Source organism: Pholcus phalangioides, unplaced genomic scaffold, assembly GCF_987345545.1.
Source record: "Pholcus phalangioides strain wild (caught in Gottingen) unplaced genomic scaffold, Ppha-v1.0 ptg000012l_1, whole genome shotgun sequence".
NCBI classification, from domain to species: domain Eukaryota; kingdom Metazoa; phylum Arthropoda; class Arachnida; order Araneae; family Pholcidae; genus Pholcus; species Pholcus phalangioides.
In genome coordinates, this window is record NW_028301605.1 from 3108155 (window position 1) to 3133526 (window position 25372).

Consider the following 25372-nt stretch of genomic DNA (forward strand, 5'->3'; position numbering starts at 1 on the left):
ACAGTAGGGATCGAATCTGTGTCCTTGCAATGTGAGTCAGTCACTATGACTATTCGACCACCACAGCAGCGGGTCCTTAATCTATGGGCCACGATCCAAACTTGATTCACAGGGACTTCTAAATGATTAGTGCAAATTCACTAAAAGTTTTGCTATAAATACACTTATTCTGTCACTGGTTTTGTAAAACAAACAGTTTCATAGGTCACGAAGCTGATCCTGTTTCTGATTTTGGGTTGTGACTGAAATAGGTTAAGAACCCCCGGCCTGTACTCTGTTGCCTCTGGATATAACGATAATCCCTCTACAACTATATTTTCTCTTGGTCTGCAGAGTATTGTTATATCAAGGTTTCCCAGTAAGTAAAATTACAAAAGAAAATACATTTTAAAATGTACAAAGAATTTTTTACACAAGGTTCAAAGCACACGCTTTTCATAAAATCACACCGACAGAACGGCAGAAACTAATTGGCAACGAGAATCAATTTGTGCCAAAACAGCTTACCAGCAAAACCCAGGAGAATTCTTCCCTTTTTCGGGGGAAGGGAAAAGGGATCTGGGGGGGGGGGACCCCAGATTGAAATGGACCCTTTTCACAAAGGGGGTGGTTGTACCACTATAATAGAATGGTTTATACAAGTTTTTCCCATTCTCAAATATTTTTCCACTATTTCAAACATTTTCTTTCCTTTTGGCAAATCTTAGCAGGCTACTCCTAAATCTATGGTGTACATGTGTTGCAAGTTGGTCAAACTTGGTATACATGAAGATTGTTCAAAAAGTATCAGGCCATAATTTTTTGTGCGTAAACCGATGAAACTAGGGAGGTGTGGTTTGATGCATGCATGTAAGCAATCCTAGTGCACATGCTTGAATTTTTTCCTTGCTTGCAGAAGCTGCCATTTTCTGGCAGACCGCTGATGAGTGAGGAAGTGCAAGTGGGCGCCATCTCATTTATGGCTTTTGACAAAATGACAGAAAAACTTCAACACTGCTACTGCATTAATCATGATGCAGCTGCCTATTGTAAATCAAAACCTCTTGGTAATACTCCTATGTGATGATTGTGCTGCATGGTCAAACTCTAGCATGTCCAGTGAGATCTCCAAATGGAAGTACTTCTGCTTGATTGTTAGCAACTCTGGCACGAACTTCGCTAATATTCTCCTGAAGTCCAAATCATTTGTCAAAATGGAATGAACAGACTCAACACAGATGTTTGCTTCATCTGCAAGCTTTCTGATCCTGCATCACCTTACTTGGTCAATGACAATCTCATTTCTGGATGTTTAGGGCCTACCAGAATGTGCTTCTTCACTTTTCATTGATGTGTGGCCATCTTTTGCAGCTGTTTTACCACTTATTTATATGAGTAGTGCCCATTGTTTTGCTGAATTTTGTGTATTGTTTCCACTCAGGAATCACCAAGATTCACACAAAATTTAATACAATAGCATTGTTCAACTTTTTCTGTCATTTTGTCAAAACCAAAAAACAAAGTGGCGTAGCTTCTTACACTCACTCATAGGTAGTCTGCTGGTGAATGGCAGCTTCTGCAGGCAGGAAAAATTTAAGCATATGCACTACGATCACCTACATATATGCACCAAACCTTGCCTCCTTAGTTTCATTGGTTTAGGTACGAAAAATTATGGTCAGATCAGGGCTGGACAAATCTATTGCTTGTTCTGGAGCATGTAAAAATGCACATATATTTTTTGACTATATGCCCAACTTGGACATGAAAAAAATCCAAAAGGGGAAACTTTTCTTTTGAGGCTTTATGGGAAATTTTGAGAGATCAAACAAATGAGAAATGCAATAAAATTTTTCATTATTTAAATTCTTTAGTGACTATTTTCATCAACAGATGGCAACAAATTAGCTTCGAATGAGTGGGGAAAATATTATGAAAAAAGGGGAATTCTGTTAGGCCACACTATAATAATTCCATGAAAGCTGTTTCACAAAAGTTGATAAATGCAACCACTGAGCTGACTGGTTGCATATAAACAATATGCTCATTCCTTGCATCTGTGAAGTTGTGAAGGTTAATGTAATACCAACCTCAGACTAGGTGGCCATTACTGATCAAAATACATTTCCACTTTTCAATCAATTAAAGCTACTCCCTCTGCAACATTTGTACGTTTATAAAAGTTTAAAAATAAGTCTGGAATGCAATTTAGATGTCATACTATACAGGTGACAAGGCCAAATAAAACTCGTTTCAAAAATTTTTCCTTTATTTAGCTCCCAAAATATTTAATTTACTTCCTCAGTTAATAAAAGAACAACCTTCATGTACATCTTTTTTTATCAATTTAAAATCTTGGTTGTTAACTCAAGAAGATTTAAATTATCTGTTTGATATTGTAATGTAATCTTTTATCTTGCATACGCTGCTAAATGCCAAATTTTTTTGTTTATTAATTCCATTCCTGTTGCCACTTATTTCTTGGTGTTATATATATATGTGTGGTTTTTTCTTTCTTTTTTTCTCTCGTTATTATTTATGCCGACAGATATGTATCGGATATTGTTTTGTGGGCTCACAAGCTTGCTTAGCCCCTAAATGTTTTGAAACTGTGTTTAAAAATCTTAAATAAAGGAAATTTGAAAAAAAAAATAAAAATTGGGGGGGGGGGGGTGAGTGTTGTAGAAAATTGAGATTTCATCCAACAAAGGAATAATTTGAATTTTCTCTTAATGTGGGGAAATGCTTTTAATTTTCTACAGTTGCATATTTTCATCAATAGAAAGAGCACATTTGTTTTGAATGTAGGAAAATTTTGCTCAAAAGGGAAAACTAAGCAATGTTTTTTAGGCATGTAAAGTATTGATTCCTGTACAGGCATATGTTTTTTTAAGTTACATGCCCGACCGGGTATGTAAATGTTTTTAGATTTGTCCAGCCCTGGCTAGGGTACTTTTTGAACAAACCTTGTATCATGATTTTGTTGAGCTGCCACACGCATTTGTTACTTAGAACCAACATAATGAACTACTTTGATTGCATGTAAAATGTAAGGAAAACTGACCTTTCCATTGGATTTATCACCTTCATTTTTGATTGGAGTATTTTTACTGGTTCTAGATGTAGTTGCCTGAGCTACAATGGAACTGATCAAACTTGAAATAGGAACTATATTTGCCTGAGATTCTTGAGAAGACTCTAATTCATTACATGGTTTCTTGAAAGAACAATTGGCTCCACTGCACACTGCATCACTCTGAAACGGTATGAACTCTCATTACAAATGGCTTTACAAATCGCAAAAAAAGTCAACAGTTTTTCAGGAGCCAAAATACAGTTTAAAAAAAAAATCGTTAACGAGAAAAAAAATTAATTTTTTTGCCTTTTACAGGACATAGTGAATGCTCTGCCATGCTCACAGATACGCTGATATTAATTCCGAAAATTTTGTGTTTTCACTCCAATTTGGTAACCACACAAACAAAATTTTTGCCGAGAAAATACTAATTTTCGTAGTCACCCTGACGATCTAGGATTTGTCAAGCCCTGCATTAAAATTAGGGCTGCAAATTCATTGAAATTTTTAACTGGTTAATAAAAAAATTGTTTCACATTGTTTCAATTGATTAACTAAATTTTAATCAAATATTTTTGTAACCATACAACATCAATTAATGCTATAAAAATGTACCATATATACTCGTGTATAAGGCAACCCCACCCCCTCACTTTGGGAACACACAAACCGCAATAAATTAAAAACTCCTGTATAAGCCGACCCGAAAAATCCTCGCATTTTATTGAGGAAAGAAAATCATATTTTCATGTGATATGCTACAAATTTGATTGCTTTTCATTTTGAAAGAAGCAAGGTTGTTTGGTTTTAACCAAGTGGATTTTTTCTTTAAAAACTCATCAATTTTTTTTCCCCAAAAATTACATATAAGTGACCTAAATATAACTTTTCCCTTGAAAAATATCATAAAAATACAAATGCAAGGCTGCAACAAGCAAAATGCCCAACAGTATGGATAGTTTCTCGATTTACCCTAACATGTTTATTGTATTTCTTTTTAAATGTGTCAGTTGTGTGGGAATTTACAACCCCGGGGGTAAGCTATAGCATTTATTAATAACCCTTTTAGAGAAAAATTCCCTGCGACACCATATCCTAGAATTGTCCGTTACCAGGGTTGGCAGGTTTTTGACACATGACAGTTTTTGACGGTTTAAACCGCAGTTTAAACTGTCACGTCAAAAACTCTGTCAAAAACCTCAAATATTGCTTTTCGACATAAAAATTCCCATTGGAAATGCACACATTAATTGCATGTAACGTTAAAAGTGACTATGTTATACAAAGAATAAATATTTAAAATATGATTCTAAAATAATTTTCTACTCTCGACAGAATTATTTTGGACAATATATATGTTTTTTTTCTTATAAAATTTGAATAAAGCATAACATGAATAATGAAGGGAAAACTATGGAACAATTTGACATTCTTTGATTCAAGATGATTCTTGACCTTCCAAAATTTCTTCAACTGCTTATATATGTTTGCATTGATATAACCGTCTGCTGTACTCTTTTTACAACAGATAAGTGTTTAAAAAAGTTTATTACATCATGTATGTAATGCTGATTTCTGTTATTATTAAATTATCTAGATAACCACTGATACTTAAAACGATACTCTTATTGCGCATAACATTGAAATATATCTAGCGATCAAAATACTAAATTGTAGGATTAAAATGTCATTTAATTTGACAATGCTAGCTTGTATATGTCAAACTTGGTTTATTCTTACTTTTGCATTACGATATGGTATATTTACTAGTATTTATAATGCAATGGTTTTCCAATTGAAGCTGTATTCAAAAGTGCAAAACAAATGCTTTGGGTATCAAGTTTTGTCAGCTCTGTTTTGGTTGAAAATACTCTTTACAGCTCTGTGAATTTATATACCCTGATCTAAGAAATTTTTAGGTGAAAATAAATGAGTTTAATTAGTGCATTAACAAATGCTGCATGAGAATTTAAAATATCAAAATATATATTTTTCCTCAGTAATTATAATTCTGAATATAAAACCCTTTAATCTAAATAAAAGTAAGTGTTTTGTTATTTAACATATCTATCAAGTTAACAAAAATTATTTGACATCATTGACAGTAAGATTTTCATAGTTTCAATGCAGTTAGTTTCTGGGGTCAAAAACCTAACCCTGATGCCCTATCATACATATTTTTAATAAGCAGCTCTATTTCAATTAGCAAATTGAACACAGGTAATGAGTAGCTTAGATAAATAAACCCTAAAATTATATTTTATATGTTCTAGACTCTTATGTTGAAAAATTCAAAATTGCAAATTATAATTAACATTTTGTTTTAATTATTGTAATAAATTAATGTTTAAAAATAAAACATTGTAATATGCCAAAAACTAAGTTTTTCATCATGTTGTACACCTATTGTGTTCAAAGCATTATCAAAAGGCATTCATTTAGGTTTTTGACGGTTTTCGACAGTTTTGACGGTTTAAACCAGTTTTTGACACTTGTCACGTCAAAAACCCAACCCTGTCCGTTACCAATCAATACTGGCGTCCCCTTGCAAAAGCAGTTGATTGATGGAGTATTAATAAGTCATGGTCCATCCTATTTATCCTGTTAAATGTTGGTCTGGAGCAACTCCCTATTGCTTTGATAGGGAATCATCATATATTTTCATTTGTTCAATAGACAAAATTTTTCATTCTTACCACATTTTTTATTCTTGGGGTACATCTTTAAATGGTATGAGTAATTTTTCAACAAAAAAAATCTCACAAACATGATTTCAACATACATATTTTTCATACAAGGTATCTTAGTTACTTAAAGTTACATACAGTACCAAAATTTCTCATTCTTATGACTTTCAACTTTTAGCTGCATTCTATGCTCTATCTCAGTGTTTCCCAAAGTGGGCAATGGAATGGTCCAGGGCACCCGATAGAAGCTATGGCTATAACATAGGATCCTATGGATTCGCTTCAGTTGGGGGGGGGACATGAGAGAAAAAATGAAGAGGGTGTAGTGATTAACGATGATAAAATCTATTCAATTTATTTATTAAACTAAAACAAATCACAAAAATCACTACATACGCATGGAACGGACATACACATACGCGACAACATGTGACACCTCAATCAAAACACCGAGTGTCATCTCCAGACGGCTTTGACTTCTCTTCCAACCACAAGGAAAAATATATATCATATCCGGACGGCTTTAACCGATTCCCCACAGGTAGTCCCCCACCAGCGATAGCGAGAGAACTACCTGCAAGGCAACCTGAATCTGACCCGTCTACCTGAGCGGGTGGTCATGAAAGTTTGGTCCTCGTCCCTGGAAGTCTGTTGATCTTTTGAAGTTATTGTTGCTTGCTGATGCTTTGAACTTGTGGTTGCTTGCTGTGAAGTTGTTGTTGCTTGCCGTGAAGTTGTTGTTGCTTGCCATGAAGTTGTTGCTTGCTGATCGTTAGAAGTTGTCTGCTGATGCTTTGAAGTTGTTGTTTCTTGTTGATCGTTGGAAGGCTTGTGGGCATTGAAAGGCAGGTCATCACCGCAGATGTAAGCCGGTTTGACTCTGTCTATGCTTACAGATACTGGTCGACCTTTTATTAGTATTTGGAACACCTTTTCTGATCTTGACAGTACTTGGTAAGGTCCCTCGTACGGAGGTTCTAGGCCTTTCTTCACTCTGTCCGTGCGGAGGAAAACATATGAGCAAGACAGCAGGTCCTTGCTGACAAAAACAGAATGTTTTCCGTGGCGAACAGTCTGTCTTGGGCTTAAATTTTCCATGGTGGTCTTCAACTGATCAACGAAGCTTGATGGATCTGGGTGATGACGACTAGGTACGAAAAACTCTCCTGGCAGCCGTATAGGTGCACCATACACCATTTCCGCAGTTGTAGCTTGCAAGTCCTCCTTCCAGGCGGCTCGAAAACCAAACAGAATCGTAGGAAGTACTGTTACCCAGCGGTTAGTTGCGTGAGCCTTGATAGCAGACTTAAGGTCTCGATGGAAGCGTTCTACTTGACCATTTGCTTGTGGATGGTATGATGTGGTCCTCTGGCGATTGGTTCCCAAGAACTTGGTTAGAGCCTTGAACAAAAAGGACTCAAACTGGACACCTTGATCTGAGGTGATTCTGTTAGGTGAACCGAACCGAGAAACCCATCCAGAATAGAAAACCTTGGCCACGGTGTCAGCAGAGCTATCCGGCATAGGGAAGGCTTCAGGCCATTTAGAGAAGCGATCCACACAGGTGAGGCAATATGTGTAGCCTTCTGATGGAGGCAAAGGGCCTACAATATCAATGTGGACATGTTCAAACCTGGCATCAGGTGGTGAAAATTCCCCATGTGGGCTCTTCGTATGCCGACTCACTTTAGACTTCTGACAGTTAATGCATGTACGTGACCAAGTGGTCACGTCAGCCTTCAGTGCGGGCCACACGAAACGCTCTTGAACTAGTTTCACAGAGGCCTTCACTCCAGGATGTGACAGTCCATGCAAGGCAGTGAAGATGTCCCTACGCATCGAGGATGGAACCAGTGGTCGAATGCGTCCTGTAGAGACGTCACAGTACAGCTGAAGCTTCGATTCATCAACCGGAAGAGAGTGGATTTTCAAGGAAGTAGATAAAGGATTGGTGAGTAGTTGCTGAATAGCCTCATCTTTGAGTTGTTCCTCTGCCATTCGTTTGAAGTCGGTGGGAGATGGTGTGTCTATGGAAGATATGGATATCCGAGACAATGCATCTGCCACAACATTTTCTGCACCCTTGATGTGTCGGATGTCTGTGGTAAACTGGCCAATGAAATCCAAGTGTCGAAGCTGACGAGGTGAGCATTTGTCAGTAGTCTGTCTGAAGGCATATGTGAGAGGCTTCTGATCCGTGTACAGGACGAATGAATGGCCTTCAACCATGTGCCTGAAATATTTGATAGCAGAGTAAGCTGCCAAAAACTCTCGATCATAGGCACTGTAATTCTTTTGTGCAGGAGATAACTTCTTGGAGTAGAACCCAAGTGGCTGCCAAGATCCTGACACACGTTGTTGCAAAGTTGCGCCCATGGCAATATCGGAAGCATCTACCACAATAGCCAAAGATGCTGCTGCCACTGGAAATGCCAAAGCTGTTGCATCTGCCAGATCCCGCTTAGACTTCAGGAATGCTTCATCGGCTTCTTTGGTCCAAACGATCTTCCTCTTATCGTTTCGCTTGGAACCCGCTAGAAATTTATACAGGAGCGCCTGCGTCTCTGCTGCTTTTGGAACGAAGCGACGATAAAAATTGAGGAGGGCCAAAAATCGTCGGAGCTCTTTGACTGTGTCTGGCTTTGGGTATTGAGCGATGACCGACACTTTCTCAGGAAGAGGTGCAACGCCAGTTGCAGAGATCAAATGACCCAAAAATCGAACTGATGGTTGCCCCAGAACACATTTAGCAGCATTGAGGCGAACTCCGAATTCGGCAAAACGTTTGAATACTTGTCGCAAATGTTCCGTGTGCTCTTCAGCGTTTGTAGATGCCACGAGAACATCGTCGAAATACGGTACACAAAAGGTGAAACCCTGCAACACCATATGTATGAACCTCTGGAATGTTGCAGCTGCATTCGATAGTCCGAAAGGCATGAAGAGAAATTCGAACAGCCCGAATGGTGTTGTTACGGCTGTTTTCGGAATATCCTCTTGTCTCACAGGGATTTGATGAAAAGCTTTTGCGAGATCTAGGGTGGAGAATATTTGTTTCCCCTCTAGCACCTGGAGACAGTCCTGGATGTGCGGAACGGGATATCTGTCAGGGATAGTTGCAGCATTTAGTCTCCTGTAGTCGCCGCATGGTCTCCAATCGCCGTTGCACTTGGGTACCATGTGCAGTGGGCTTGCCCAGCAACTTTGAGATGGTCGGCAAACTCCTTGGGCAACTAGATGATCGAATTCCCACTTGGCTGCACGCAGCTTGTCCGGTGGTAGCCTGCGAGGTTTTGATGCAACTGGCGGGCCTTTGGTCTCAATGCAGTGTTGGACGTCATGCTTAACAGCATTAAACGTTGCTACAGTCTCTGTCAGTTCAGGGAACTCGGTGAGAATTCGATGAAATTCACTATTGTCACGGATGCATTTCACTGCTGGGGATGGTACGTCCGCACCAGCAATCTTGCAATGTGAACGAAGCTGAGTGAGTGGATCGATTAATTGACCGCGTCGAACATCTATAAGCAGTCCAAAATGCCGCAGAAAGTCAGATCCGATGATTGGACGTGAAACGGCAGCAACGATGAATGACCAATGAAATGCACGACGAAGTCCTAAGTCTAGTTTTAACAGTCGTTGACCGAAGGTGTGTATGGCAGTTCCGTTTGCAGCAAACAACTGAAGCTTGTCTGGCTGACGTCGGGAATCTTCTTTGCGTAGTGGAAGTACAGATACATCAGCGCCAGTGTCTATGAGGAACTGCATGGAAGATGACTGGTCAGACAGATATAGCCGGAAGCAGTCGAGTTTGCCGTCACTCTGAGTATCGAGTGACGGCCCAACTAGTTTCCCTGCTGGTTGAAACTGCAAGGCTGGACACATTTGGTTGCTTTTTCTTTGAAACGCCAGTGGTACCAGCAGTGCTGGTAATTTCTGTCACGACTGCTGGAACGCTGACGAGATCCTCTGCGATTTCTTGATTGGGATCGAGCACGCGTTTCGAGACGCTGCAAACGGGAAGAAATGTCCATTAGAATGGTCTGCATTTGCGAAGCTTCAGCTGAAACCGCATGAATTGCAGTGGAGCTTTCCGCGGCGGCAAGTATGGCATCAGCCATTTCTGCCAATTTATCCAGGCTATCATTGGATATCGCTAGTATTTGCTGAACATTTGTAGGCAGCCGCTGGAGGAAAAGAGACTTCAAAATATCATCACTCACCCGTTGCCCAGCTTTACTTCGCATTTCCAGGAGAAGGCGTGATGGTTTCCGATCACCCAGTTGCAATCCAGAAATTAGGTCGCGCAACCGCTGTTCCTCCGAGTCCGCATACTGCGTGCACAAACGGTGTTTTAGCGTAGCGTAAGATGTTGCGGTGGGTGGGCTGGTGATAATGTCCCTGACAACAGACAGCTCCTCTGGTTGCAAGGCAGATACGATGTGATGATACTTGGTCACCTCGGCTGTCACTCCTGCCAGAAGAAACTGACTTTCCATCTGCCTAAACCAGATCTCCGGATTTGCTCGCCAAAACGGTGGAGCTTTTACGGAAACATGGGCGATCTCTGCCGAACCAGTTGCGTTTTCATCTGCCATTTTGTTTTGCTTAAATCCTTTGGTTGCCTGTCCTCTTCACAATATAGGTCACCAGTTGTAGTGATTAACGATGATAAAATCTATTCAATTTATTTATTAAACTAAAACAAATCACAAAAATCACTACATACGCATGGAACGGACATACACATACGCGACAACATGTGACACCTCAATCAAAACACCGAGTGTCATCTCCAGACGGCTTTGACTTCTCTTCCAACCACAAGGAAAAATATATATCATATCCGGACGGCTTTAACCGATTCCCCACAAGGGGCAATGGAACAAAAAGTTTGGGAAACTATGTCCATCTTTAGCAAATTCATGAATGAGGATTGCATAACACATTTTATACCGCTCCTTTCATGCTAGAAGCATGAATGTGTAAATTTTCAATTTTTTATCATCTCATTGGTTAACTTATTTTGCTATCTAAGTTGTGCCTGAAATGCAAATGTGTATCCCTATTGAAACACGTTACAAAACCTTTTAGGAAAATAACTTCCACTGAGTAACACGGGTAGAGTAAACATTCAAATGTTACATTATTTTTCCCAAGGACATTGCACATTTATGCTCCTAGCATGAGAGAGAGGACATGTAGTGGCTCATTATATCACACACTATTTCTTTTCACAAAGAAGCAACAACAGTAGTGACTTCACTGTCATGCTAGGGGCAGGTGGTCTTGTAACCAATCCAATAAAGACAACAGCTGCCTCTAAAGGACAAATACCAGTGTACTAGTATTTACATTACCTCACAGACATCTTCTTTCCACAAGAAGCAGCACATCTCCTACTGTATATCACCACCAGGCTTAATATTCTTTTTATACTTTCACCATTATCCCTCAATTAATCAAGATTCATAATGGACTGCAGTGAGTGATTTCTGAACAATAATCAGCTACATGAAGGGTGATTATAATTGCAGTTCTGATTCCAAACACCCACAGCAGAATATGCTTAAGTCTGTTATGTACATCACAGAACAATCAGTGCCACTGCAGAACAATCTGGAAGAATTTTAAGAAAAAATTCTGCTTTAGGGTTCCAAACCAGTGTAAAATAAGAACTACTGGGTCAGAATGGCATGAAAATTTACATGGATGCTCCTTAAGAAATCAAATTTTATTTGGCAAGGGGAAAAAACCTTAAAAATATACAAGTAGATGAGGCTCAACCATATCATTTCGGTATTTCAACAGCATCAGCATGTGCAGATAGCACAACTTTTATCAAGATGCAACATTGCAACATCAACAATAGCTGAAGAGCTATTTTGACAATAACCAGGTGACATGACACCTCGCTGCCACCTGACCTTAACCCTTGTAACTTTTGGCTTCGGGGGGGGGGGTACCCCAAAATTTTGCGTGCTGTGGCCAGATTGTGAACTTTGGTGAATTGGAAAAGCACATTCACATCATTACCATGAAATACTCTGATCTGTTGAATAAGCATTTTTGCAGTTCTATCACATAGATATAACATGGTGAACAACTTCCAACAATTCTTTTGCAAGGTTTAGTTTATATAAATGACTTCATTTATGTGATGTTTCCATGAATTATAAAATTGTGTGATGCTAATTAAGTTATCATTTTGGCCTGACTGGCTATCATTTCTATTCTGAGAGTGAACTCCCTACGTGTTGGATGAGTGCCACTTCATATATTTTACATTTTCAAGTATTTTCTCCCCCTTCGTCATACAGAATTCCATAGCTTCAGGAATATTCATGCAAATTTTCAAGACCAGTATTTTACAGTTTTGAAATCGGAACTTTAGTTATAATCACCCTGTATATTGTACATCATTGCCAACTAATCAGCATTAATTATGCTTCATTGAAAATATTGTACTCGTGTGCAAAATTAAGGGAATTTGCACATTGTGTTCTATTTTCACAAAAAGTACTGAACCAAAGGTACTAATAATGCCACAGAAGAAGTATGCAAATATTCTGTGTCAAATACATAAGCGCACACATCTGTGTGGGTGGAGCTGTGTCAACGGAGGGGATGATAAGGGCACGAGGCGTTTTCCATGATTCGTGTGCCCGTACTCCTCGGTGACATTCACTGTGTTTCAATGAGTTTGGTAAATATTATAAGCTATCAGGTAAAATGAGTAGCCACAAATGTATGGATGACAGAATGAGATGGAGAATCGTTGGCAGATTGGAGGCAGGGCAATCACAAGTGCAGGTGGCTACAGACCTCGATGTTAGGCCCAGTGTCGTCTGCAATTTGTGGAAACAGTTTCAGGGTACTGGATCCACATCGAGAAGACCAGGACAAGGTCATCGAAGAGCCACGACGACCAATGAGGATCGTTATTTGGCACTTTCAGCACAACACCATAGGACTGCTACAGCATCACAGCTCTCACATGAGCTGCATGCTGCCACTCGAGTTTCCTGGTTTACTGTTGCCCGAAGAGGCTTCATGAGAGAGCTTTATGATAGAAGACCCACTGTCTGCGTCCCGCTAACTGAATGAATCAATGGCTACTGTTTGTGCCTGATCATGAATTTTACAGACTCCGGGAAAAAAAGACGGCACAACGCCATCTATAGCTACAAAAATCACTCTACTGATTAGTGACATCATCTGAATTAGTCCATCTTCCAGTAGATCTTCAAGATAGCCCTGCAGAGGCCCCTAAAGTAAAATATGCTGAAATTTGCAACATATCACAGAACAATCAGGAAGAATTTCAAGAAAAGTAGGCTATAGAAACCTAGAAAACATTACTATGGGTATTTTTACCCATAATAGGGCATTGCCGCTGTGGTGGTCGAGTGGTTATAGTGACGGACTATATACGGACTAGACCCGGACCTCGCGATGCGAGGATCCGGGTTCGAACCCCACAGTGGTGGTCGGCTGAAGTTGGTTTTCTGTGGTTCCCAACTTCAAGGCGCAAATGCGAGCCGATCTCCCCGTTAAAAAGTCTCGCCACAGAGAGCAACAGTCCTACAACGATAAATCATTCAATCATAACACTTCACTCATAGTTAGAAAAACTGGTGGCAGATGGCAGCACTACACATAACAAGCATTACATAGACACAAAAAACTTCACGTCAGGTTTCACTACACGTACACGCATATTCCTGCATGTACCGATTCGTTGGGGGTTCCGGGGTGTGTGTGCGTGCGGGGTGCATGTGTGGTGTAGCAGTAGTAGGTAGGGCCTCCAAAAAATGGCTCGGGGATCCATGATGTTCTTAAGTCAGCCACCTTGTTGGGCAATTTGCCTGTTGTGGCGTTGTATTTGTATATTTGTATTCTACATTCTGCAGAACATTTGTAGTCAGCCGAGGGCAAAACTCTGCTTTGGGATAAGTTGACACTCCCAATTACTGAACAAATTTTTCCACAAAAAACTCAGTTTATACACGAGTATATGCAGTATTTTACACTCCTATTTGCCAGATGTAAAGAAATATAGAAATAGACCAAGAAATTAAAGCTTCCTGCTTGAAGCAATTTAATATACTGAACATATTTTGTCATAACCTATAATTTTTTCACTTGGATCCTGCTTTTTTTAATTATAAAATCGGTTATTTTAGACCCAGACAAATGGTCACTGCCATCAGGGGGAAAAGTGGTGGTGCTACATGACACAAGACCGATATCTTTAATTCCATTGCTCTTGAGTATAATAGGCCTATATAATAACAATATGAACACATGATGGGAAGAAGAAAAAAAATATAACATACAGATTTAGGTTGTTGCCTCGTGTTTCGCAATGTCTGACAGTTTCTGGATGAATTAATAAAATAACACTCAAACTTCATGGAGACGTCAGCAGGAGGACCTAAGCATAGTGAAGAGCCATTTCTCAAGCCAATCGAAGTAAGGACTTTGATTTTTTTGCCATTATGATAGACCCCATTGGAACTCTGCAGGATTTAGAATAAAAAAAAAATTATTCTGCAAATATCTCTTGGCAACAGAAATGAAAAGTTAAAAACAACAAAAATCTTCAGCATCAAAAAGGAATTGGAATAACATTTGGTGGGTGTTGACTAAGCTTGACATTACTTGCAGGGTCTGATGAGATTTCATTCCAGTAAGATTAAACAAGAACATATATTACCAGAAACTATGAAAATTTTCATTTCAATATCATTTCTTGCCAAATATTGTAAATTCACAATAGAAAACTGCACACCACCATATTATTGAGCTAAAAGATTGTTAATTTAATAAATTTATTTCTCTATCTCTTTGAAGAACTACCCTTTGAATGACCTACAGGTTATTTCATTCACGGGTCTTTCTCATGTTACATTTCCTCTCACAATATGCGAAGCCAGAAGCCCTAACCTTTTTTAAAAAAATATTTTTTAAAAATCTGTTAAAGATAGAAACAAACGTCATGAAGAAATTGAAAGAGAAGGTTTTCAAAGTATTTTTTATTTTAGTTACTACAAAATTTCTACATGTACACACACCTTTGGTGATTTGGCCCATGATTTTGTGTGAGTTCCCAACAAAGTAAAATTACTGTGTACCAAATTTTTGATTATTATTGAGCTACAACTAACATTCATGATTTCAATTGGCAAAAATAATTTACTATGTTCTCACCATACTGTCTTCACCTCTTCAAACATATAAATTGCTCACAAAGTTCGTTATTACAGAAGTGACGTTGCCAAAACGAGTAGGTAGGTTATGCGTACTACGGCTGCCCTCTATAGGTGTTTTCCCTAACAGTGACTGCAGTTATTGACGTCACGACATTGTGTAAGATCAGGGGAAAATCTAAAAAAAAAATTTCGATCTAAAAGAAATAGGAAAAATTTTTCTTCCAAAGCAAATTTTCTGCCAAAGTCTGGGGAACTTTCCAACAACAGAGGGGGAGGAAGGGGGGAAAATCTTTAATCTCCTGCCTCAATCCAGAGAGTTGGCAGGTCTGAGAGTAAATTTATACATATTTTTACCATATTGTCCAAACCCTTACATCCTAAACTGCCCAAAACCTTCACTTTACTAAGGTGATTCCTTTATACATGAAAACATTACATGAAGTTAAAATTAAACATTTGAACTTTAAGCAGATAAGAACTTTGTGAAATCTTAAAGAGGAAAAAAGTTAATATGAAGTCATATAATACAGTTAATAAGAAGTCATGACACGTTTACAGAGGCAAATTTCAGATTTAGACAGGTGACTGCTTGTGGATCTCTATAACATGTTAGCATAATGTTATAGAATAATGTTAGCTTGATGTTATAGAATAATGTTAGCATAATGTTATTTCAAAAAAAAAAAATCTAATATTGGTTTCCATTTTGAGTTTTGGACAGTCAAGAGTTCCTTTTTCAGAGTAAAATTAAAGATTATTATTTATAACAGTGAGGGTTGACATTTTGACCAGAGCACTGGATAAAAGCAGTTTTAGCCATATAGATATAGTCAAATATGGTCTTGAAACAGATTTAGTAATAGTTTTAAATGTTTAATATCATTTTTTTTATTTAAAAAAACTAATAAATAATATTGTGATAATCAATTGAATTTGAATAGGCTAATAGTTGTAGAACCTGCTGTCAGAGCTGCAACTACAAACAAAAATTTGCTCTTTCACCAAGGATGGAAGTCTATTTTGGTGTCGTCGTCCCCCGTAATTTTGAACAATAAAATAGTAAACTCAATGCCCGAGGCACCAGAAGCCCCTTGTCTTCTACAAGTTGTGGCCTTGCCTGCAGTGAGAAGAAAGTGGCATGATACTATGGCTGCTCTATGAGAAACTACTAGTTAAAAAATTAATCGTGGAAAAATTAGTTGCTGTTTCTTTTGACCATTTGAAGTCATCCATAGTAGTAAACCAGTCAAAACTGATATCAATCAGGAACAGTTGAAACAGGTTTTCTGCATGTTTAGAATCACAGTTGGGCAAAATGAATGCAGTCTTGTTTTTTTAAAAAACATATTCTGATGCGCTTGTTAAATATAAAAGCTGAATCTTAATTTCAAATTTAATATGAAAAAGAAAACAAGTTAAAACTATTATTACATCAGTTTAAGACCATTTCAGAGTATTTCAATAGTTTTGACCACTTTTAACTTGTTAAAACCACTTTCAGCCAGTGGCCTACTGGCTAAAATTACAACCCTGTATGGAGGCCCTGAGCAAAGCAGAAATTATTTTCCCCTTCCTGCAACCAAGTTGGAATATGTTTCATTAGTCAATGAACGTATGTTGAGTTTTGGAACCCTAGGTAAATACTCGCCCAGTTCTGTAGCCCAAATATTTATAAAGTACTGGCCAGTGCCACGAGGTCAGAAATTATGAATAAGAGAGAGAACCAGTTTTGGTATAAATTTTCATGTTCAGGAGCACAAGTTGGACACCCCTGGAATAGAAGTTTAGACACAAAATCTTTACAATTTATAGAACAAGGGTTTTCGAGATTCATAATTACCTGCTTGTCAATGATGTACCACTTAGAACGCTTGAATTCCAGATATGCACCATGAGTTAATGGCCAGCATGAAAACGTATCAGCTACCTGTGAAATTTAAAAAAAAAAAAAATTAAAAAATCATACTGAAGAAAAACTTTCAGAGAAAAGAAAACTTTTTCTTTTTATAGCTTTATTACCTTCGGTCCATTTAGAGTGTGAATATAAACACATTCATCATGTGCAATGACATGCAACATCAAATCCATGACAGTCAATCTGGAAGGGAAAAAAACCCTCAATCATTCAATCAGGGGTGTGTGGGGAAAAAATGAATAACATCGCAAAAACGTTTTGGTTCCAATCAGATTTTTTATACAGTAATGACGCTGCTTACTAAAATCATGGATAATGTTATAAATAGAGCCCAGACATATTTGGCCTTTTTTATCATTAATGCATATAAATGCATAAAACTAAAGAATTTTCAGTATAAGAGCATATTTTTGAAGGTTTAGCCTATTTAAGTTCACTCAATTTTTCTTATAATTTTTCAAATAATTATTTTTCATGATATTTTCATGACATCAATTTTTTTCCCGCAGGTGAAATTTAGTGAATTAATATATATTTATAAAGTATTTTATAAATATTAATTGTTTTATTGTGTAAGAGGCTATTTCTAGAGATATGTCAAAGTGTTAAATTTTTCTAGATATAGTGTCAAAATTTTTTGTTACAGGTATTTTCGTTGTTGAGCAGCTACAACAGACCGAAAATTGAAAATAATGCCTGAATTAAAAATATGTAGAAGCTATATGCAGTGCAGTATGTATATATATATATGGATATTTTTTTTTAAATACATATGCACCATGAAATAGAAAGATGCTTATTAAAAATACATCTGCTGTTTCTTGCATGGTAATTTTATTAATGCATATTTTGGCATTTTCAGTGCATATTTGGCATTTTCAGTGCATATTTGGCATTTTCAGTGCATATTTGGCATTTTAAGTGCACATTTTGGTATTTTAAGTATATTATTATACCTACTATTTGTATTTTAAATGATTATTTTTGCATTATTAAGTGCATATTTTTGCATTTTTAAGTACATATTTGCATATTTTTAGAACATATTTTACCACTTTTTTAGCAGGTGAAATAATCAGGGCTCTAGTTATAAATAAAGGCCACAACAGACAAAATGACCAATGAGGTGGCTGAAAAAAGATGCCCATAAAAAAATATGAATGTCAAATATATATCTAAACCATATCAAAAACACAGCAACTATATAAGAGCAATAATAAAAACAAATGCAGTCGAATCCTGTTATAACAAACTCCAAGAGACCGGAGAAATAACTTTGTTATAACAAAATTTTGTTATAAAGGACCCCCCCCCCCCCGTGTTTTTGCATTGTTCTTATGTAAGCTTATCTGGAAGAATTAGAAAAGTGTTCGTTAAAACGAGATTTTCACTATATCGGTATCCGTTGAAATGGGATTCGACTGTAATTATGATAAAATATAAATATATTACTCATAAAAAATTATGGTTGTTTCATCTAAGTATGAACAGCTTTTTGCTTTATCATATTTTCTTTTAAAATGTATCAATTGTGTTAGAATTCCCGGCCCCCGAAGGTCAGCTATTTCATTTATCCACAACCCTGTTAGAGGGGAAACTCCCTGCGACACCACAACCTAGAATTGTCCCTTACCAATCGATAATGGTGTCTCCTTGTCAAAGCAGTTGATTGACAGAGTATTAATTATTCATGGTTCATCTTATCCATCCCATTTAAAATTTCGAACACTTCAAAACAAAAACCAAACACTGTTGCCATTCGGGTATTGTTATCACTTTGCAGAGTATGAAACAGACCAATATCATAAAAAGGGGAAAAATATTTGTTTATAGTCATCAATTCTTTGGTTTACGTATCAATTTCTTTTCGTCCAAAGTTTTTTTTTTTCGCATATTCTTCAGCTGAAGTTGATCTACAAATTTTTTCCCTGTAAAGCCCTGTCTACAAGTGCAAGATTGGGAGTCGCTTTGATGATTATTACCTGCATGGCAACATTTTTTCCTCATGGGGAAAAAAAGAGGGATGAAGATTTGTCAAAAGAGTCCCATCTTTGTTGCAGAATAATGGTGGGTGACTGACTTCCTCTCCCATAATCTTTTGTGTAACTACTGTAAGCCCCTTCGTCAGCCATCTTGAACCAACCACTTCTTTCAACCCACGTAACCAGTGACGACTTTCGGAAAGGAGAGGCGGAAGTTAACCAGCATAAACTAAATGCCATGTATATAGGCTGAAGCAAAAACCCCTCTTACGGGTAACTTCCCCGGATATTTTATTGCACATGTAAACAGGGCTTAAGTTATCGTTATCTGTTACTATATAGGAGGTCAAAAGACTCCCACATTGACAAGAACTTCTGCAATTTTCCCCTGTTTCTGCAATTTGCACCCATTCTACAATCACAACACTATTCATAAACATTTGTCTGTGGCAGGCCCGTCATTTAGGGGGGCTTTTGAAAATACACTAAAAATGGTATATATATACATACACTGAGTACATGTGCTTTGGGCCCCCCCCCCCCCAGAAAAAGTTGAAGTGATGACCTACTCACTGTAACTCCATTAGCATAAGTGCACTCTGACATGCGACAGACGCAATACTAGTTATTGAACGACCTAGGAAGGTACTTAGAAGTTAATCTTTCTATCTCTTTCATTTTAAAAGTTACAATTATTTACGTATTTTGCGTGGTCTGTGAGACTAATGTTTAGGAATCTAGGGTTAAGATGGGAAAATCATTGGTTATATAAGAATTAGATTTCTGCTTATCGTGCGCCACTTAATGTGATCACATCATGACTCTTTCTGATAACAATGAGCACAAGAATAATTCCAAAAACTGCCCAATTTTAGGTGCCAATACAGATTTTCTAGTTGCCATGGGGACCTGGGATTTGTCCGTCCGGTATAGCCTAAGCTTAAAAAAGTCCCTTCCTTTAGTTCACGTGTGGTTAGTGTTTCTTCCAAATGCCCACATTCACAGTATCTCAGCTGATACTTTTGAAAAGAAATCTATGGCAAGATTTGCATAATCAAGTTACAGCCAAGTTGGCAAAGTTTTTTACTCACCAGTAGTTAGAGTCCCACGCCCGTATTTTCCCTAAAGTTTTCACATCATCACAACTTTTTCTGGATATTATACCAAGGTGCACAGCATCCCTTACTTACGCTGCTCCTGCTAAAGATGTTAGTAAACAGGGCTTGACAAATAAAAAAAAAGAAAAGGAACCAGTCTTAGGTGCAGAGCATTGCTTTCCCTCTCAAGAAAAATAATTCCAAATAATATTTTTCCGACTTTTTACAGGACAGCCTTCCCATGTTAGAAGACACCTCATTACAAAATTGAAAAATTTTGTGTCATCTTAACTGCATTGCTCACAAGTGATTAGTGAAAAATTTGGATTATCTCTGCTTGACGAATTGGCGATAAATGTGATACCAGTTTTGATAACCTTGTTCTAACGTTAGAAAAAGGAATGGGGAAAAAATAGCAAAGTAAGAAAAAAAAACCAGATGAAAGAAAAACAGTACATTATATTCTCCATCTCTTATCTATAATTAGAGCCCGAATCATATGCACTTAAAATGCCAAAATATGCATTAAAACCCAAAATATACACTGAAAAATCATGAAAAAGTTAAAAATTGTCAAAAATGAGAAAATATGCATTTAAAAAATCACTATGCAAGAAAAGCAGATTTGGTTTTAAAATGAATATTTTCTATTAAGAGATGGTATCTCAGCGCTTCACGCTACTAATGGGTGTTATAAGGAATTGCAAAGTGTGTCTCTGGGGTATTGGTTAGACCACTTGCCCAGTATGCAAGGCGACTCGGGTTCGATTCCAGGAGAGGATGAATCACTTTTCTTTCCAAATATTAGTTTCGCAGCATTACATTCGGAAAATTCAATTTCACTGAATATTTTCTATTTCTTTGAGCATATTTATTTACAAAAAATATCCCTGCATATGCGAAAAACTTCTACATATTTTTTTATTTAGGCATTTTTAATTTCTAGTTTGTTGTAGTGGCACTTAGTAACGAAATACCAGTAACTAAATAATTTTGACACTATTTCTAAAAAAATTGATCGTGTTTGACATCTCTCTAGAAATAGCCTTAATAGAACACTTGATATTTGGAAAAAAACGAACGTCTCTATTAATTCACTAAATGCCACCTGCGGCAGAAAAAACGATGTTATAAAAGTACAGTGAAACCCTCTCTTAACGGACACCCCTCAGATGCAGTCACTCTTCTTTTACGGCCAAATAATATTTTCCCGTTGTATAATAGAAGTATGCATTTCAAATCCCTGATAAACGGTCACCCCTCTTTTACGAACGAATTTTTTTTTTTTGTCCTGCCGGTGACAGTGGAAGAGAGTGATATTTTCCCTAACGAACTCGAGGCGACCACCGATAGACAGCGCCTTCACTTCCAACCCATCTCACTAATGGCAGTAAATTGCAATATAGCGATATGGCCAGAGTTGGTGTTTAGTGAAGTAGTGGAAGAGAGGTTTACTCTATTACTAGCAATATTTATTTGAAAGATTATAAAAAAAGTGTTTACGCTTAAATAAACTTTTAAAAATATGCTATTATTTTGAAAATTCTTCAATTTTATGCATTTATATGCATTAATGCTAAGAAAAGACCAAAATATGCATTTGCATATAATCCAGGCTCTACCTATAATACTTACAGATAAAAGATAGTAGGTATGATATTTATCTTTTCACTCTCACCTACGTGTTTTCTCTCCCCTCTTATGTACATGTATATAGTGGAACCTATATTTAACCTTAGAGTGCAAGCTTTTCACCTCCTCATCACGGAGATGAAAATAATTACTTTTTTTTCGTAGGGTTGCAACAAAGTTTCGTGGTAATGAGACGAGTGGAAAGAAAACAGACGTTTGAATTTATTCCACTGGCGTTTAGATACAATATTACGTCCTTGATTGTAAAGTGGAATGGGAAGCTAAGTTGAGATGGGGAGCGGGGTGTGTCCAGTCCTTCAATGTTCAATGTAAAGTGGTTAAGGCTCTTATTTAACCATCACAAGAAATATAACTATAGGAGCTGATAGATTTTCTAGACGTCAGGCAACCAGGCGCCTGGAATTTATCAATCCCTGTTTGGGGAAGGGGTAACGTTTCAAAATCAAAGGATATTAGGGGTAAAATGACATCAACCACCCTTTATAAAAAGATGAATTATTCCTAATGGCATCTTACTCGGTGGGCCAAAAATGAGAAAAACCTTTCATAGTTTGTGATCCCTGAATGTTAACAGCTTCAATATTCGTCATCAACTTTCTTCTGATAAGTCACCAAGGGAAGTCACGAAGGCAGACATAATGGTCCTGGGTTTTGCTGTACTTTTCTACATTTTTCTAGAATCGTATATCCTAGGCGGTGATAGTTCTGACAAACAGGTTCGTCCTTTTGTTTCGAGTGCGTCTTTTCAAAATTTGAAACCATGTTCCGTTTTTTTCCCTTTTAGCACCTGGATTATTCTATTCTCCTGTCAATATTGGTCAGGTTGTTCATTCGGTTACATCTATTATTTATTCATCCATTGCCTTCTGATTTAATGTTAATCAGATTTAATGTTTAATCACTTTCATGCCAATTGGTTTACTATTTAAAAGAGAATCCAGGTTTTATTTTTTTACACAGAGTATATTTATTTATACAACAGGAAGGGCTGTTGTTTATTATAGTATGGATACCGTATGTTGTGTTTTGATGCTTAGTCTATATAGCGATATTTTTATTATCATTTTCCATCATTGTTATGTTTTCAATGCTGGTGATTCCCCCCCCCCCCATCTTAGCGTCCGACGGCCTTGGTGACTTTTCATCAGGCTGTCAGTCATATTTGTCACAGAAAAACAAGGTCACCAAAAATCCCCAAGTGGTGATGAATGTCCCAGCTGTTCTGCCACTTTAGTCATTCTAAATGTTCTGTGGATCCTTCAAGTAATCTGGAAATGCATCAGATCCACTAAAGTGTTTTATAAATGTGTTGCAGGTCGCTTAAGTGCTCTAGAACAGTGCTGCGAGTCACTCAAGTGATCTGTAATTATGCCGCAGATCACTTAAGTAATCTAAGAATGTTCCACTGCGGATCATTTAAGTAAACTGGAAATGTAGGTAACCTAGTGATGTAGAACTGCATAGTTTGATGCGCACTCTGTGCTTTGAAGAGCACCATGGTGCTCACAAGCAATAGGTTGAAAATGGCTGGCTTAGGGCGTGGGTTGCAATGAATTTATTAAAGAGAAATTTTTGAGTTCTTAGAGATCAAACAGCATTGATATTAACATTATAGCATCTCTTATGTCAAAGTTTCCCACAGCATTCCCTTGTATAGGTCTCGGCAAAGCAATATTGAAATAAATAAAATTATTTTCTTCCAAAATTTTTTAAAAAATATTTTTTGTATAAAAAAAAAAAAAGAGTGAAGTCGCTCTCGCTGCAGTGTTAAACATTGTCCGAACGAACGTTTTTCTGGCAACGTTTAACAACAGATATACTCACTTTTACCAGAAACCGACATCCACAACTGGTACAGTTCATACAGCATGGGACAAACGTAACAATGGGTGTAAGGTCGATTCCCTCTCTCATACCTAGTAGGGATTTTTTCCTCCCTACCATCTTTGTTTCTTGACGATCTTAAATTATATTCCATTTAATTTTTTAAACTATTGCGCAGGTTAAATGCGATTCATTATAGTATATTTCACCACCCATCACCGGATGTACGGGACTAGGAGGATTGTTTCCAAACAGCAACCATGGCAAGATGAACTCCCCCCCCTCCCGGGTACAATAATTTATCATTTACCGATTCATGAAAATATGCATTAATTTTTTTTTCTGATTTAATCCACATGCGATTCAGCTGAATCATTTCAACAGCAATAACGGCTTGCAGAGCAAGTGCCCAGAGAAGCTGGGCCCTGCTATCATTCGTTGATTCATGGAACGCCCACCCATTCTTTTGATAATGGTTTATAATGAAAGTAGCCAAATATGGCAATTTTTTTTAAAGATCATTCATTCATAAACGTAATTTATTAGAGAGAAATCTCCAATGAATTCTCCCACTGGGCAATAAGCTGCTAATCATAGTTGCCAATCAAAACATATGTTCAATGTTCCACACTGCAGTGAGCGAGGCTTTCCTGTCTGGAGGGGGCATGAGCCGCCCCTCTCGCATACATCTCTGATGCCAATATGCCTTAAACCGGGTTTTCCTAGGAATAGGTTTTTACGCCGCGTGAACCGAATAAGACCATTTCACGCCGGCAGAAACGTGTTACATAATCACGTTATGCGTTGTGTTTTCCTAGCGTGGCGCATCAGATCAGTGCGGCTATATTATAGTATATGGCCTTGGCATCAGCTACTCTGTCGTCTGCATGCTCCGGTTTGAAGGGAAAGAAAACACACAAGAGTGAAGAGAACATCGGCACAAACGCGCGGCGCACGACGCATTTCGCTCCTCCAGAAGCAGTCGGCCAATCACGCCTGACGTAAAACGCTGTCGTGAGGCGTATTGCGCTCTGTAGGAAAACAGTCACGCTGCTTTTTCTTATTGGTGAGTGGACGGCGTGTCACGCGGGGCGATTCACGTTGCACGCGGCACAGAAAACCTGGCTTTAGGAGCTATCGGGGGAGGGGGAAAGCGGAGCTGAGGAAATTTTGCTCACCGGGGGGGGGGGGGCTTAAAAATCTGCTGACGCAATATTTAAAAGGCTCCTTGTATATTATATACTTACATGAATTGTATTGTTATCATGCCAGTACATGATGTTAAAACAAACAACTGTGATATTGATACCCCGTACGTGCTAAATAAATGCAACTGAAGCACAAAAATTGAAATAAAGTCGAATATTTACTTATTTTGACAAGTCCTTTAAGCTCTTCCCAAAATTCACTGGTTCCCTATTGTTTGAACTTTCAAAAGCGCATGTTTTTCAATAACAGACACCGAAACGGCTGTGATCGGTATCCGAAAATTTCTTGAATGGCGTAGTGATAGGTGACCATAATACTACCCATATTTTACGGGACTTGCGAGATCATGTGACTACTACCACTGTGTCCCCGGAAAAATATGGTTAGTGTGGTACTAATGCAAATTGAAGTCCATATCGGAATTCTGCAGCTTACGCTGCTACTTATCGGGAAATTTCAGAACTTCACATCGAGCTTATATTACTGGAGGGAGCATGGCGTCAGCGATCTCCGCCTTGGCAGTGCTATAGCCACTAGAATAAGGAGCCCTATCGTGTCGCCCTATCCAGTCGCCTTAGGCAGTGCTATAACTCCTTAATACGTATATGAAGCAGGGCCGGTCTTGGTGGCGCCCTGTGCGAAAGCAGTAGCCAGCGCTACTCCCCACCCCAAGCGCGAATCCAGAGTGATTTGTCAGAGGCGGAAATTTTTGCAAGTCATTACTGTCACTACCTC

At 38.0% G+C, this 25372-nt stretch overlaps 1 protein-coding gene across 11 annotated transcripts in view; it reads right to left on the bottom strand.

Moving 5' to 3' along the window:
- LOC149079152 (uncharacterized) overlaps positions 1-24891 on the bottom strand; it is a 62775-nt gene extending 37884 nt beyond the window's left edge. For 3 of the 11 annotated variants that reach the window (XM_089240032.1, XM_089240035.1, XM_089240036.1), the window contains exons 1-5: positions 24799-24886; positions 16977-17055; positions 16798-16884; positions 14082-14264; positions 3044-3235 (exon numbers count right to left, since the gene is read on the bottom strand). In XM_089240032.1, the coding sequence (XP_089096158.1) occupies positions 3044-3235; positions 14082-14264; positions 16798-16884; positions 16977-17045 (531 nt within the window). In that variant the 5' untranslated portion in view covers positions 17046-17055; positions 24799-24886. Of the gene's footprint in view, positions 1-3043; positions 3236-14081; positions 14265-16797; positions 16885-16976; positions 17056-24675 lie in introns of all 11 variants that reach the window. The other 8 variants (XM_089240033.1, XM_089240034.1, XM_089240040.1 and 5 more) reach the window with 7 other exon arrangements.
- Between the last annotated feature and the right edge of the window lie 481 nt (positions 24892-25372).